The sequence below is a fragment of the Scardinius erythrophthalmus genome (genome assembly GCF_964197995.2).
Source record: "Scardinius erythrophthalmus genome assembly, chromosome: 21".
Classification (NCBI taxonomy): domain Eukaryota; kingdom Metazoa; phylum Chordata; class Actinopteri; order Cypriniformes; family Leuciscidae; genus Scardinius; species Scardinius erythrophthalmus.
In genome coordinates this window covers 10,699,580-10,717,438 of record NC_138241.1, presented here as the reverse complement: position 1 = coordinate 10,717,438, position 17,859 = coordinate 10,699,580, and the positions used below count along the sequence as shown (strand labels likewise).

Sequence of the window (17,859 nt, the reverse complement as noted above, 5' to 3'; positions counted from 1 at the left end):
CAATCGTAGACAGATTTGGAAGATCGATAGCCAATCCTGATACAGAAGGCGGGCATTGCAGAAATGTAGGTGGAACGCGCATGCGCAGATTTTATCATTCTCTCTCGCTTTTTTGACGGGTCCGACCCGACCGTGTGTTTTGGACAAGACAAGACATGCTCGCGCAGTGGTCTCAAACTCAAGGGTTTAGTCCCAACCAACTCACCTGCTTGAAAGTTTCTAGTAATCCTGAAGACCTTGCTTTGATTAGCTGGATCAGGTGTTTAATTAGGCTTGGAGGGAGGGAGCTAAACCAAAGAACCAAAAACTTGGCTATACGACTTTGGCTAAACTCTGCAGAGTCTGCACTGACCCTCCAGGAACTGAGTTTGAAACCGCTGTATAACTTACATTTTAAAATCAAACAATTACTCAATTTAATTGCTTCCAATTTTGTAACGTTACCGTTTGTTTTTTGACTCCAGTCGTAAGGATGGAGAAATTAGGTATGGTGTCTTTCTTTTTTAAATTTTTTCACTTTAAAAAGCTCACGACACATTTGTAAGGGAATCATTGGGAATCAGATATTTGCAAATGGACACACGACTTGAAAATATCCCTTCCACCACCATGTTATATGTTTAATGCAGAACGACTGGTCATTGCACACAGTCTATAGTCTAACCATATACATTTCAAGAAATGACATGGTCCACATTTAAGACCATTCATGGTCTATATCACACAATAAAATTGACACCAGTTTGATCACATTTTTATGTATTTTCTTTCTTTAACTTTTTTTTTTTTTTTTTGTAGGCCTATGCAAGCCAACAAAAAAGTAATTATTTATTTTAGCAAGGACAGATCTTAATACATTTGCTGTTTAGTATGTATCACTAGTCACTGTCTCTACACCTGATGATCAGCATAAACTGTGTAGTTTAGTTTAGCTAGTAGAACCACTGATGCACTGACATAAACCTGTTCCTGGGTTTTGTCAAAAAAAAAACAAAAAAAAAAACAAAAAAAAAAAACTCTAAAGCTTCAGATTTCACATGTAAAAAAATAAGTCACATCAGCAAAAGATTTAGTGTTTGGCTGAAGGACCTCACAGACCAAAATGTGTTTCTCTGATTAAAAGGACGGTTCACCCAAAATTTAAATTAAAACCTAAAATTCTGTCATCGTTTACTCACCCACATGTTGCTCCAAGTTTGAGTTTCCCAAAAGCATCAGCCAACTATGGTCGCAACTTCCGTCGTTATCAGTATATTTCAACGAGGCGGTGTTTCCCGAAACCACGAAACCATAGTTCCAACGAACATTCGCAAAGAGCATCGCAAAGTGTCGTTGGAAGGACAAGTCTAGACCTGTGGTTAGATGCATAGTTTCATGGTTGCATGACATGTGGGCTAAATAAGTCCTTATCTTGAGCCAAATGACATTCAGTAGCCTACAATCTAGATATTTTATTTAGAATACATAATGTCATGTTTGTCAAGAGATTCTGCGTCGTTTTTGAAGCGTGCGTACGTGCTCTAGGTAAGAACGAGCCTATGATTGAATCTGGAAATAAAACAAAATAACTGAGAAAAATTTGAAATAGTCCTCAGATGCCATGTCCGTAGGCTAATTTATAGCAAAATATTTAGCATTAATTCGATCTCAAACAGATTCATTAAAAAGTTATAACTGCTACCACCATCAACTGTAGGTTACCAACATTCTTCGAAATATCTTCTTTCAACAGAAGAAAGAAACTCATACAGTTTTGGAACAACTTGAGGGTGAGTAGCCTAAATTATGACAACATTTTCATTTTTGGGATAGTTCACCCAAAAATGAAACATTTGTCATCAGAGCTTCTTTTTGGAAAAGGTGTTGATATTCATTCAAAAATACTGGACTGATCTTCAATCTAGAGAGTCATTTTTTATCATACAAAATGAAGGTTATTTTCATCTGTACTGATATCATTAAACTTTCAGAAGCTGCCACAAATTGTGTATGGCATGCAAATAAAATGTCAGATCTCAATTAAACAGAGTGCTATGTTTGGAGAGCAGATCTTCTAATACATGGTTATTAACTAATGCATTGGCAAGTTGGGTTACACTTTATTTCGATGGTCTAAATTAGACATTCTACTATTAGTAACTTTGCAACTATATCAACTAACTCTCATTAGAGTAGACTGTAGTAGACTGTTCGGTGTTAAGTTGACTTGTAGTTGCAAATATTCTGTATATGTCAACTTGGGGAGCATCAAAATAAAGTGTTAGCAGATATTAAGCAGAATACTCCAATTACTGTTAGTTGACAAGTAGTTGCAAAGTTACTTATAGTTAGTAGAATGTCTAAAGTGGGCCATTGAAATAAATTGTTACTGCAAGTTATGACTTCTAAAGGAATAATGATATTGGTTAAGGTGGCCTCTCACATCATCTAACAGGAGATTATAATGGATAAATAAGTGTATTAGATGATGACCTCATAAAGCATGTCATGTGTTTTCAAGATCATTGATACAAATCCTTAACAATATGTTATACATTTTGGTCGTCTAGTTCGAACTATATTTTTTCACTTTTTTTTAAACATTTCTATGAAAGTGAAAATACATGCACATGTTTATATTCTAAACTTTATTATCATTGTTCAATCAATCTAGTGCAAATGTGTGGCACTTGTTTAGGTTTCGTGCTTATGCATAAAGGTCACTTAAAAAATAAAAAATGTTATCTTCAATAAACACATAAATAATGAAATAAACAGAAATAAAGATAAACGTGCATATCAATAAATAGATTTATAAATAATTAAATAAATAAGCAAATAAATAAACAAATCAACCAGTTTGGTCCAAATATGCAAGATGAAAAAAATATAAACAGCTGTTTTTGTAAAAAGTCTCAGCATTACATAAGACCAATAATCGAGTAAAACTGGGACATAAAGAATGCAACTAGTAAAACAAAAAACAAAATGACATTAAAGATGTTCTTTGTGCTTTCATTAGCATGTTAGAACCATTTGTTTGTCATGAAAATACACACTGTACATGGCATGCATGTTCAAAAGATGCTAATAATGCTGGCACATTAAAGGTGCAGAACTGTCACCATAAAAGAACAAAGCATCTTCAACTAACTTCTACATGGCTCTAATTAAAGTGTCTGCAGCAAGTAGTAGCAACTTTTATGAACGACTGGATTTCCGACTGACTGCACCTTGGGAAAGATAACTGTGATCTTTGCTATAAAAAGAAGCACTCCATGATGCTACACTCCAGAGTGTTCACAGGGGTGGCACACACACACACACACACACACACACACACACACACACACACACACACAAAACAGCGCAGCGCTCTGAAAGATCAGTTTTTGAGCACTGACAGCTGTGATGTTTGCATCTGGCCCTCATCAATCTCGACATCAGTGGAGTCAGTGGAGTCATTTGTCTCTCTTTGGAGATCGCTGTGACACTCTGTGATCCAATCCAATTTTTCCACTCTGCTCCGGATGCTCGTCTGGAACCTTGTCCGAAAGCCTGGGCGCTCTGACGTTTCTTAAAGCTGTAGACGCTCCTGTGTCCGGATGAAGTGCTATAGACGAGTGGATGTTAGTCTTTTCATGCCTCTTCTCTGAGCCAAACTGGAAGAGAGCACTGGTTCCAGTTTTGGGGCTTGAGGGGATCGATTCAAAGCGGAGTATGTGGCAGCCATCGCCCCCTACAAAATTATGTCATAGATTGAATTAATATATCATGAATTATACAGTCAAAACGTTAGATGAAACCCAAACAGTGCCAAGTAGACAATTCAAAGTGACATTTAAAATTGTGTATGCAACAATATTTCATGTTAGTTGCCTGACGTTGACAGTATGTACTGTACACTATTGTTCAAAAGTTTAGGACAGTAAAGGATAGTTCATCCAAATATGAAAATTCGGTCATCATTTACTCACCCTCAAGTTTTTCCAAACCTGTATGAATTCCTTTCTTCTGCTGAACACAAAAGAAGATATTTTGAAGAATGTTTGTAACCAAAAAGTTGATGGATCCCAATTGACTTCCATAGTATGTGGAAAAAAATACTATGGAAGTCAATGGTGCCCCACAACGGTTTGATTCTCTGTTGATTATTTTGTGTTCAGCAGAAGAGAGAAATTCATACAGGTTTGGAACAACTTGAGGGTGAGTAAATGATTACAGAATTAAAAAGATTTGGTGAACTATCCCTTTAAGGCCCATTCACACAAAGGGCGATAGCTATAACGATAACGGTAAAGGTAAAAGGTAACATTCTAAATATAAAAGAATAGAGAGTCCACACACCACAACTGTAATGATAACGGAACAGAGACACGATATCGTTGGAATCACTTTCAGAATATTTTTTTTCCAGCTGATGAACGATAAAAACATTGACAGCCAATCAAAATCCATCCTGCTTTAGAGAGCTCGAGCAATTAAAGCGGCAGACGACAAAACTGCAGCGCGCTTATAACAAACAGAACGAAGTCCGCTGGAGTGGCCGCTAATATAGTTATCCTTATACTGTAGTTATCGTTCTTGGTGTGAATGGGCCTTTAGTACGATTTTTTTTTAAAGGAATTAATACATTTATTCAGCAAGGATGCCTAAAATGAATCAAAAGTGACAGTAAAGTCTTTTACATTGTAGATTTCTATTTAACATAAATTCTGTTCAATTTAAGTTTCTCTTCATCAAATCAGTTTCAAAAAAAAAAAAAAAAAAAATGAAGCAACTGTTCTCAACATAATGGGCAAATTCCAAACGGCATTTTTGCACCCTTGAAGGGCACTTCAGGAAGGGGACGTTCCAAATGAAAGTGAACAACGGAATCCCTTCACGAAGGACCCTTCCATAAGTCCGTTCATGCAATGGTCACTTCAAGAAAGTAGTTTTGGCGTTTATGGTCATGTGTGACATGGCGAATCCTCGCGATTCATTTTTAAGCTAGATAGTGGGAGAGTTTGAGTTATAATTCAAGTTGTATGTTATTACACACATTTTTGTCATTCATTCCAAATGAAGTGTAAATTAGTTTCATAGGTAAGAAATGTGTTTAATAGTAGATACATTGTAAATGAAAAGAAGAGACGGAAAGTTTTAACCTGTTAAGCTGCAACCCCACTTTTGAAAAATCCCAAGAAATGACATACCCAAACTGAAACAGATACAGTTCATGAACCCTTTGTACTAAAAGCACAAGTATGATCTCATTTGAAAGCTGACACCTGGCAGTTTATTGTAATGTAGAATTAATTATTGTCATAATGACAAAAATTGTTATAAATAGCTTCAAAGTTTTGTAAAGTTATTAGAAATTATTTTTTATGAAACATCCTCATGAAAATAAAATTGAAGTTGGCCCTGGAGCAGTCTAGAAATGCACTACAGCTAATGCCACATGTCTAAACATTTTATGTTTAAAATCTTAAGATAATAAGTCCAAAACTCTGTATTTAGTGAAATGTTTTTCAAGACCATGTCATGTGACTTTATTTTGATTTGATGCTAAAATGCTACTGATATTTAGTGTCATCTTCTTACCATCTATGCAGTATATTGTCTTTATTGTTTTGTGGTGCAAACGAGCCCCATTCAGTCTCAGTCTCCCCCTGCACACATTCACACCTCTCCAGCCAGGTTATGGCTCTAAATATGCATTTCTTTTGTCTGCATTAGTTACTAACGACTGGCTATTCACATGCTATTCATATGGTTTCAGTCACTAATTTATTTTCTCAAAGTTCACCCTTACATTCTAAACTGTTTTAAATGCATTTCTTGAATAAAGAAACATTTCAGTAAGCGTTCAAAAAATAATAAAAATATAACTTCTAGGTGGCAGGTGCACCTAGGGCTAGCTAGCATGTTAGCTTAGCACACCATCAATACACGACAATTTATGAGATTAAAACTATGTTTGTGCTTATAAACTTACTTTATAAAGCAAATCGAGTATTTTAAATAATTTTCTGTGATCTAATTTGGCTTCAGATAAAAAAATCAGACAGAAAATATACTATTGTATACTGTTCTGCACAATGATAGTCTATATAGATTAGCATTACATTATAAATATAATCTATTATTATGGAAATACCTGGCATGGATTGAAAAACACAAGTAACTCAAATATCATAGCAAACATGTTTATTGTCTTCAAAACGACTGTTTCTCCATGTTACAGCGCGATCTGTTGTTAGCTGTGTGTGTGTTCGAGGCTTCCTGGATTGTCACATGATTATGGCACTTCTTCATGTTCTAATACTGTGCACAGGGCGGCGAGGGCGCCCTCATGCTATTGGTATGAATTGAAAACGCATTAACAGAGTATACAAACGCTCATAATGATTACATCGACGCATTTGGGTATAAATTCAATAAATATTATTCCTGTCTATAGAAATCTGATGTAAACCTATGAGAATATATCAATATTTCTCCAAATCTGCACATTTTTTAGCTAAAAGCCCGGAAGGACGTTGTTTTGTGTATCGCTGTCATGACGACGGCACGGGAGTTTTTTTATGAATGAAAGCGGCTGACGCGCATAATTCATATCAAAGGTATCGACTCATTTTTTCATTTCATAACTCCTGACACAAATTAAGAAATAACTGTCGCTATAAGTTTCTCAGAATACAATAGTGGTCAAATTCTGAAACTTGAGTCTTATATCTTTGTAATGATGTATAGTTTGTCAAGGTATAACATTAAATCTGATAGTAACTTTGAACTATTTATAAAAAAAACCGCTTCAGTGCGCCCGCGCTCTGGCAACGGTTAACAGGTTTTAAAGGGCTTCAAGGGCTGCTCTTCAGAGTAGGGCATAGGGATGCTCGCTTCCGCTTGGAATTCGCTCAATATCTCAACAATAATACTGAGCAGCAAATCAGCATATTAGAATGATTTCTGAAGTATCATGTGACACTGAATAATGGCTGATGCATATTCTATTTTGTCATCACATAAATAAATTACATTTAAAAACAAATTACTTTATGTGATATCATTCATATTTCGATTTCTGTATTTCTCAAAAAAAAAAAAAAAAGTTTTTTTTCACAATAATATTTTTCTGTAGTGTAGTTATGACTCCAGAATATCAGGTATCATTAAGGATTATAATGGTCACCAGAATTGTTTATTTCCTTTCCAATTCCAAGTCAAAAGAACTATTAATTTGTTTGTATAAGTGTGTTTGTTTGAAGTGGCACAGATGCAGTTTCACAGGAAAACATGAGGTGTCAGTATTGCTCTTTGATAGCGGAGAGCAGAGACGGGATGATAGTCACAGGAACTGTACCTTCACCAGTTGCACGTCCTGTCTGATCAGCTGGCTCTGAGATAACTCATCACGGTTCACTATCCAGGGATGTCTGAGGACAAGAGGTGCCGTCAGCCGCTGATGAGGGTCAACGTGTAGCATTTTAGTAACAATGTCCTGTTCAAAGATCACACAAAAAAAAGAAAAAGTATTACTATTTTTTTTTTTCTGAGGCATTTATGTACCATCTCAATATGGTTTAATAAGAGTTGATGGTAACACTTTACAATAAGGTTTCATTAGTTAACATAACGTATGAACAACATTTGTTACAGTATTTATTAAAGTCCCCCTGTGGTGAAAATCAAGTTTATGTTGTTTATATGTCTATGTGGTGTTTTTAATATGCTTTAGGACAAACCATGTGCAATTTCATGAGTTGCGTCCACATTGCTGAGTATTTTCTCTTTAAAACTGCAGTCTCAGTCAAAGACAGTTTAAAATCGCTGGTGTTTCTAACGTCACAAACTACCTTGTCAAGTCAAGTCACCTTTATTTATATAGTGCTTTCTACAATACTGATTGTTTCAAATCAAGACTTTAATCTTTGTTAATGTTAGTTAATAAAAATACAGTCGTTCGTTGTTTGTTCATGTTAGTTCACAGTGCATTAACTAATGTTAATAAACAGAGCTTTTGATTTTAATAATGTATAAGTAAATGTTGAAATTAACATTCATTTATATTAAGAAATGCATTAGAAGTTTTGTTTATTCTTAATTCATGTTAAAGTAGTTAACTAATGCTAACTAATTAAACTTTACTGTATTGAGTTGAGTTGATAGGTTAAGTTAATTTCTGTAAATCAATTCAAATCAAATTCAATAAAACAATTAAAAATTATTTTTGGGTCATCGCTCAAAAATGATCATGGACATCCTGCATGGCTTTTATTGCATTTACATTGCCTAAATAACATGATGTCTATTACTGTGAACAGTAATGTTGATAGACTCTTGGTTACCAGTCAAAAGTTTTGAATAATTACAGTATTTAATCAAAAATACAGTTAAAAGCATTAATTTTGAGAATCATTTTACAGTTAAGTAAAAACAGCAATATTGTGAAATATTACTAAAGTTTTAAATAATTGTTTTGAAAATGAAAATGTAATTCTTATCAATTACTTTTGGTACTCAATTATTAACAATGTTTCTAATAACGAAAACATTTTTGCTGCTTAATATTTTTGTGGAAACCGTGATACACTTTTATACAGTCCTTTTTGAATAATAGTATTCATTTCTTTATCTTTTTAATCTTACCCTAAACTTTTAAATGGTAGTGTATCATGGTTTATACAGAAATATTAAGCAGTAAAAACTGATATCGACATTGTTAAACAATAAGAAATGTTTCTTGAGCGCCAAATCAGCACATTAGAATGATTTCCGAAGGATCGAGTGACTCTGAAGACTGGCTAAAAACAGGAATAAATTGCATTTGGAAATACATTCAAATAGAAAACAGTTATTTTAAATTGTAATAATTTTTCACAATATTGTTTTTTTTTTACCATTACAAAAATCTTAATCATTCCAAACTTTTGACAGGTAGTATAAATCTAAAAATGATTACAAGTGTTACTTATGTTCATTTAGTGAAAAGAAGTGTGAAACACATGCCTTGATTATTTTACTTCTTGTATTAAACAACAAAAATAATGTCATTAACAAACATATTGAATATAGTCAAAAGGCAGAATAATATTGAGATGCTCATTTTGGTTTATGGGCTATATACTGTATATATATATAGTATATATTGCCCAGGCCCAATCAAACATGTAGAACATGCGCAAGCTGACCTTGGCTGCGTCAGACACTGTGTCCCAGTTGCCTCCTGAGAGGGCAAACTTCCCACTCCCAATGCGAGCCAAGATCTCCTCCGGTGTGTCGTCAGGGCCGTTAGCAAAGGGCGTGAAACTGTGGGACAGATTGAGTGCTGCTGAGTGTGTGAAACAACTTGTGAATGTGCCCTTTCAGAGAAAGGGTGAGAAGAGAAAGAAACATTTTAATACCCCCATTTCCACTGAGTTATTTTTAGCGAACACATATGGCTAGGTTGGAAGAGCAAGATGATTTTTTTTTTCTTTCTTTTTTTTTCAAATGTTCTGATTACACAGAGGTTTAAAGCTCAATCCATAGTCAGGAACATTAAATTGAGAGTGCTTCTTGGCTTCTGATAGCTCTAGCATTTTGTTCAGAACAATTACTCTGTGACTCGACCCGGCTTACCTAGTAATCCCCTCATCCGGGCAATGGGGGAAGATGCTCTACATAGGGTTTTGATCTGTTTGTGTTGATAAGTCACTCATAATTTTGTAGAAAACGAAGGCTGTGCTCCTAGGTCATGTGGGTAGATGATTTTTATTGATGGTAGAAAGAGGCATGCTTACATATAGCATGCCTAGATGAATACTCTCAGTTCATTTAGAGCAACAAATAGAATCTGTTCATATTTAGATTATTAAACATGAATGGGTGCATTCGGCCGTTAGATTACTGTAGATCAATCAAGTATAATGGACTTATGTGAGGATGGTGGTGAAGGTTTTTTTTATTATTATAATTTTACTAGGAGTGGTTTTCTTTCAACTACTTTTGAACTATACTGTAGTGTAAAATTGTTATCCGGTTTGGGTACAGCTACTTATTCTTTATTATTACTATTTTTCCACATATTAGAATAAAATATGAAAGGTCACAAAATAGTCACATGGGAATTATGTAATTACCGCAAAAACAAATCAAATATTTCATCATCGAGCTTCTGCAATCTTTTTCTAGATTCCAGCTCTGCTGGGGTAGATGAGGTGCATTTTGGGATGCTTTTTTTTTAACACTATTGAAGATTCACATGTATGCTAAACAATGACTCCTTCTCCTTCATTATCTCTGCTATTTAATTGTCTTTTTTAAACTACTGTGTAGTTTATTTCAAAACATATGTAGATACGATTTATATTTGTCAATAAAACTAATTAGACCTGAAGGTTTTCATATCATAAGAAACAAAAATGCAGTCAAATGTTTGCAAACTTTTGCCTTGTAGTGATTATACAGTATATTTATACTTCATACACTACTGTTCAAAACTTTGGGACTAGTAAGATTTATAAGATGTTTTTGAAAGAAGTTTCTTATGCTCACCAAAGCTGCATTTCTTTGAACAAACATATTGTCTGTATATTGTCAAATATTATTAAAATGATTTTAAAATGTAATTTATTTTTGTGGTAGCAAAGCTGAATTTTCAGCATCATTACTCCAGTCTTCCTTGTCACACTTCAGAAATCATTCTAATATGCTGATTTAGCGCTCAAGTAACATTTATTATTATTATCACAACTGCAAGTCACAACTGATTTATTTTAAATAGATTTTTTTTGTAACAATTTAAATGTCTTTACTGTCACTTTTGATCAATTCATATATATGTATGAGTATATATATATATATATATATATTTAAATAATAATAAAAAAAGATCTTACTGACCGCAAACTTTTGAACTTTAGTTTATATGTAATATATAAGATATATCCAGTTAAGACTCAACTTACCCTGCCAACATGGTGTAGAGTAAGATTCCCAGACTCCAGATATCACAGGCGGCATCATATCCCTGTTTCTTCAGGACCTGTATGAATCACAGGTTTGTTGTTGTCTCATAATCTCATAAACAGATCATAAAAAAACACACATACAACATATTTTCAATGTTTAAACAATACACATACACAATTGTTATTTTAACCCTGACCCCTAATAATCACTGCTTTGTTGTTTTTTTTAATTTAATTTTTTATTAAATGAATGTACTATATTATAGTTCGGTATTTTAGTTTTATTTTAGGGGATTTATGGTACTAAGTTATATTTATGCAGTAGTTATAATCCATTTACAGTATCTTTTTGAGTTTAGCATAGATTTTGAGCATAGATCTGAAAATTGTATTTAACTTAAACTCTCATAAATCTTATAAACACTCATACATCATAAAAGCACAGACTTAAGTTTGGTCTCTTTTTAAAGAAGACACTTGGCAGATTATTGCTAAAGTGAAAGATTGAAAAAGTGAACTTTAAAAAAAGTTTATTGTTACGAAAAATGCACAAAAAAATGTACTTCTGTCATCTTGTTTCAATAAAACCTTTACCAAGTTTCATGCCATTTATAAGAATAATAATTAAAAAAATTCGATCAAAAATGACCAAAGAGCACTAGAGGGATAACTAATTTATAATTAAATAATTTAAGGGTTAAATGTGTATGACATTTACAAAAATTGAAAAATGCAGGTTTTTTTTAGATGAATAAATCATAACAGCACAGAAAAAGAAAAATGGATCCAAAAGTACCTCTGGAGCCACAAAGTTTGCAGTGTAGCACGGTGTCATGAGCAGACCATTTTCAGCCCTCAACTGTTTGGCAAAGCCAAAATCACAGATTCTGATGGACTCTGGGTCGCCTGTTTCATCGACATACAGGATGTTACTGGGCTTCAAGTCTCGATGCACAACCTGAACACAGAAGTAGAAACAATGATGCAGTAAATGCTACAATGTGACTTAAAAGTGAACAAAATGTGTGTAATTTGTTGAATTAGAACTTTTATTGTACATTTACCATAGCAACTGAACAACTAACTATTTAGGGCCCTATCATACCCGGCGCAAGGCAGCGACAATGCATGTGTTTTTTGCTAGTTTCAGCCCGACGCAGTTATAATTGTCACGTCCTGCGCCAAGTTGTTTAAATAGCAAATGCGCTCATTTGTGCGCCCATGGGCGTGCTGGTCTGAAAACGAGGTGTGTTCTGGCGCATTGTTGGATTTTGAGGAACTGAGATAGATAGCAAATTCCGTCATGTAAATAGTGAATCCGCCATGGCCCGAGCACAACTGGCTTTTGAAGGGAATGGGAGATGAGACTCTGATTGGTTTATTGCACTTTATGCCCAAAACACACCCATTACTCATTATGAGAATAGAGACAACCCTTTTAGACCATGCGTCTGGCGACCATTATTCTAAGTGCACTTGCGCTGTGTGCTTTAGACCATGAGCTTAGATCCTTAAAATAGGGCCCTTAGTGTCCCCTGTGATCACACAAACTGACCCCCTGTGAATGTAGATACTCCACAGTCTTGGTGATGGTGCAGAGCACGGCTGAGGTCTCCCGCTCTGAGAAGCACTTCTGCCGCAGGATCCGGTCCAGCAGCTCTCCTCCTCTCATCAGCTCCATCACCAGATACACAAACTTGCCGTCATCATAGACCTGCAGCACACAGCACAACACACTCACTCTCTCCATCACAGTGCACTGATGCAGCTCTCACTCACAGACATGAGCTTATCTAACCACAAAAGATCTGGTGACATTTGCTCAATAGTAATGCAGGTTAACTTGGTAAAAAAACAAAAACAAAACAAAACCTTTCAAATTATGTTAGTGGGCTACAGTGTTTTGTAAAATTCTGAATTCCTTTCCGTCCGAGATTTTAAAATTGATTTTCAACACACAACAGAGGAGTTTCATTAGTCAATTAGCTAATTTGGACTAATTATGTCTATTTATTTCCTATTTATTTATTTTAAACTAAAGGGTCTCTCCAAGCTAATCACACAATTTTTAGACCTAACTTTATGAAAATTATTATCGGGTAACACTTTAGTTTAGGGTCCAATTATCACTATAGTTGGTTATTAGCATGCATATTACTAGGATATTGGCTGTTTATTAGTACTTATAAATCACATATTAAAGGGTTAGTTCACCCAAAAATGAAAATTCTGTCAGTAATTACTCACCCTCATGTTGTTCCAACTGCGTAAGACCTTCGTTCATCTTCGGAACATAAATTAAGATATTTTGATTAAATCTGAGAGTTGTCTCACTCCTCCATAGGCTTTCAGAGGGACCGAAACTTGCTGGCCCAGAAAAGTTATTAAAGAGATCGTTAATATAGTCCAAGTGACTACAGTGGCTTAATCCTAAGTATATCAAGCGACGATAATACTTTTTGTGCGCAAAAACAAACAAAAGTAACATCTTTATTCCACTATTCATTTCCTTCTCTCTGGGCCTCTAGTTGGTTCACGTAGTGTTTTTGCGTAGCGCGTCTGTGTTACACGTCACCACGTAGGCTCACAATTGGCCGAAGCGGGTCATGTGTGTGATGCGTGGTGACGTGCAACACAGACACGCTACGCTTTAACACTACGAGGCCCAGAGAGAAGGAAATGAATAGTGGAATAAAGTTGTTATTTTTGTTTGTTTTTGCACACAAAAAGTATTATCGTCGCTTGATATACTTAGGATTAAGCCACTGTAGTCACTTGGACTATATTAACGATCTCTTTAATAACTTTTCTGGGCCAGCAAGTTTCGGTACCTCTGAAAGCCTATGGAGGAGTGAGACAACTCTCAGATTTAATCAAAAATATCTTAATTTGTGTTCCGAAGATGAACGAAAGTCTTACGCGGTTGGAACAACATGAGGGTGAGTAATTACTGACAGAGATTTCATTTTTGGGTGAACTAACCCTTTAATGGTTATTCTGCATGGCCATATTCAACATCCCTTAACCTTGTCCAATACCCAAACTTAACAACTACCTTACTAACTATTAATAAACAGTAATTAGGAATTTACTGAGGCAAAAGTCATAGTTAATAGTGAGAATTGGACCCTAATCTAAAGTGTGATTAAATATTGATATCAAAATTGGAATCTATAGAGGGTATGCACATGATGTCACAGTAGGCGGAGTCACTGCGGTTACACCCACTGAGAGGCAAAAAGACGGAGTGGCAGCTTTGGTGTTCAGGTTGAATGCAGTGAAAGCACACAAAAAAATCTAAAATGGGAAAGAGCTGTACAATTGACTGTACAAATAGATTCAAAAAAGTGATCGGAGCTATATTTTTACAGACTGCCGAATGCAACAGAAAAGAGTAACAAATGGATCAGCAAATGCAAGAAACAACTGAACTCCAGGCAGTGAAACGTGAATTTGCAGTTACCGTTTTGTGTCAAATATATTGCATTTTGTGATAAAACCATACCTAAGGTTATATAATGTATTGACAACTCATCAATTCAATATTTACCATCTTACATTCTGCATAACTTTAAAGTTTTGGTCAGCATGTATTAAAAAACAGACATTATGATGAGCATTGTGTTCTACAAACGGGGATGGTTAGATAACATAGACAAACCCAGTTTTCCTTACAAAACAAGTTTAGATGGATAGATAAAAAGATAGGAGCACAAAGAACTTCTAAAAGGGATTCAGTTTACACAGCAGAACTCTGTATCGTCTGCCTGACAATAACAGCGGACAGCTATCCAGATAACTTTAAAAGTTTCCACAAAATATATTGAAACAACCAGAGTATTCATTGATGTCCTCGTCACTTTAATTTCGGCAACAAATCCTGTCTTGAAGTGCGAACAAGTATCAAGTCAAGTCAAACTTAATTGTATAACGCTTCACAATACACATCGTTTCCAAGAAGCTTTACAGAAAGTCATAGCCAAGGCTGGACGATATGATGATAAAATGGCAAAAAAAAAAAAAAAAAAAAAATGTGTGAAAATGATTCTTCATGCTCCCTCCTAACTATTCTTTCACAATTTGAGCCTGATGAATCTTGACAATGTCATACTGGAATATGGCCATGATGTGTCTTCCTACATGGTTGTTTAAGAAATGAAAAGCTACACACTCCATCAATTAGGGTTAGAAGAACTTTTGCCAAACATATAACTACTAGAAACATAAAAACAACTGCAATAATGATCCAGTCATAGACTCTTAAGCATTTGGCCATTTAGATGTTTTTTTTTTTTTTTTTGGCCGGGCAGTGTATATAACAATGAAACAAGTAATCATTCTGATTTAGATATACCTATTGTATTTATAGTGTTGTCTAACAGATCAAGCGTTCACAGTTTATGTATTTTCCCCTGGTGTCGAAATTAAGTACATAAAAATGTCCATGGACCACTGGTTCTTTGGTTAGTTGTTGCAAGGATCACTGTCAAGTCCAAATGCCTTTCATTTAAGCAGATACACGTTTTTGCAGTTTCCCCTATTAAAGCCAGTCATGTTGCAGGATGTTTTGCAACTTATTCTGGCTGAGGGGGAGTGACATTAATGCATACCCTTTTGATTGACTATATAAAATATATAGTAAATTAGAGTTTTTTATTTACAAGTTATTTAATAAACATAAAAATGGGCAAAATTGAAATGTATTATTGAAAACTACATTTTATGAAACCATAATCCACTATTAACTTCTTATAAAATAATATATCTTCTTTAGATCTACAATCCAACATAAACCAAAGACAGAAAAGTAAAAAAAATTGTAAAAATACATGAGTGCAGTTTAGAAACACTAAATTTAAACTGCAAAACTGTGGGCACAAATTACAAGATCAAAAACAGTTTCCTACTAGTTGGGGGTCTCCATAAAACTAAAGTAGCATTTCTTTCTTTTTTCAAATTGTGACTCACATCTTTCAGAGTAATGATGTTTGGGTGCTGGCCGTATCGCAGAAGAATCTCAATCTCTTCAGACGGGTCCTTCTTGGCTCTGTCAATAATCTGAAATGAAGTGGGCTGGTCAAAGCGGTGTCTGATAAAGCTTCGACTGACACTGAATGATGCTGTCCTATATGATAATCCATCAAGAGGCTCTCATGAAACAGCCTCTGCTGTTCACTAAATAATACTCTGCACTGTGTGTTTTGTCAATCAAAGAGCTTTTAAAGAGTAGATTTTATACTTACTTTAACAGCATACTCCACACTGGTGATTCTGTGAACACAGCGTTTGCAGACCGAATACGCTCCAACGCCGATATCCTCCTTCAACTCATAGCCGTCAGTGAAATGAATGTTGTTGCCATGAAGTTGCTGCATTATAAAACATGAAAATAATGATCATTTAATTGATATCAGTGATGAAATGACAACATTACATTAATGTTCCACTAACTTTTGACAACCAGAATGTGTCTTCATTTTGAACAGCGTGTCTATTCATTGATGATTTATTGAATTCTAACCCAGTGGCATTCAAACATTTTAAGTGTGGCTTCAGTGTTCAATGTGGATGATGATTTAGCCCCAAGCAACTTTACAGCACACAATAACTGTCCTCCAGGAGTAACCTGAGGTTAAATGTCTTGCTCAAGGGCACAATGACGATAATTCACATCTCCTTTGAAGGGGTTTGACCATACAACTTTTCACTTACCAGCCTACATCTTTAACAGCACCCCATATATCTGAAATTGACTGAACATTTCACCATCTGGTTTTCAGCAACACATAACACCTCTTATTTTTCCAAAAGAGTTTGCATTTGTATTTTAGAAAAATGTAAATGTACAGACATCCATGTATAATTTGAAAATGTACCATTGACTTTGTTACAATGTTCAATTACATCACTGTAACATTTACATACTAAACTGTGTTTGGCCTCTTCTTTTATTAATTAATGGAAAAAACGATGGCCTTTCCCACCACTGAGGTCCCAGAGATCCGGATCCAGTGTATAATAAAAGTTGTGAAATAATTGCCTACTAATAACTGTACTATAGTGCTGCGAAGATAAAATGCCAAGACTTTCTCATCTGAGCTGATCAGCAGTCTAACAGCACTCATCAGTGACTGAACAGTAATATCCAGGGATGTAAACAACTCATTTGGAGCTGTTTTCAGCATATTAGGCATACGATTAAGAATGAAAGTATGCATATTGTGAATGAATTGTTTAGCATTTCAACTTTGTTACACTTTCTTGATAGCCTTTCAGTAAATTCACTTACAATCCTCAGACCTACAATGAACCAGGTAAAAAGTGGCTTAAGTGTACAGTCATTTAGCGTATTAAAATATGTTTGCTATAATATACAGTACTGTATATTTGCTAACTATTTTTTTCTTTCTTCCTTTAATTTTCTCTGTTTGACAAGAAATCCCCATGTGTCTGCATATTAATAGGTCAATGGCTTGTCTGTGCTTAAAATGTAAAGGGATAGTTCAGCAAAAGAATTAAAAATAATTTTAAATCACTTTTGAGGAATTTTTAAACACTTTTTTTCTGTACTTTTTTCCACTGACACAGACAAAAAAAGCTAAAGCTATTGTTATCCAAAATTTGCCCTCTAGACAAATTTTAAGATATATTTCTCAGTGGAATCTCATTTTTTCTGAGCACGCTCACTTTTTGGACCTCTCTGTTTCTAAAACCCTGTGGATGAAAAAGCTTCCCAAAAACTTTAACACTATTCTTTTGCTGCCTTGCAAGCACTGCTTTTCCTTCGGGAAATACAAATCTAGTCTTCAATGCTTTGTAACAGTGCATGGAGATAAAAGTGAAATGTGAAACTGACATATATACGTCAAATATGCAAATAATCAACAGCATGTTCAGGTGAACGAAACGCCTCCCCAAACCAAAAGCAATTCACAGCACA

General features: G+C 34.8%; 1 protein-coding gene across 1 annotated transcript in view; it reads right to left on the bottom strand.

The window, feature by feature from the left end:
• Positions 1-3,592: 3,592 nt before the first annotated feature.
• rps6ka2 (ribosomal protein S6 kinase, polypeptide 2) overlaps positions 3,593-17,859 on the bottom strand; it is a gene marked incomplete at both ends in the record, with an annotated part of 67,670 nt that continues 53,403 nt past the window's right edge. The window contains 8 exons of the mRNA XM_081350909.1: positions 3,593-3,718; positions 7,331-7,468; positions 9,159-9,276; positions 10,917-10,993; positions 11,716-11,877; positions 12,475-12,633; positions 15,888-15,977; positions 16,163-16,288. Of these exons, the coding sequence (XP_081207035.1) occupies positions 3,593-3,718; positions 7,331-7,468; positions 9,159-9,276; positions 10,917-10,993; positions 11,716-11,877; positions 12,475-12,633; positions 15,888-15,977; positions 16,163-16,288 (996 nt within the window). The remainder of the gene's footprint in view (positions 3,719-7,330; positions 7,469-9,158; positions 9,277-10,916; positions 10,994-11,715; positions 11,878-12,474; positions 12,634-15,887; positions 15,978-16,162; positions 16,289-17,859) is intronic.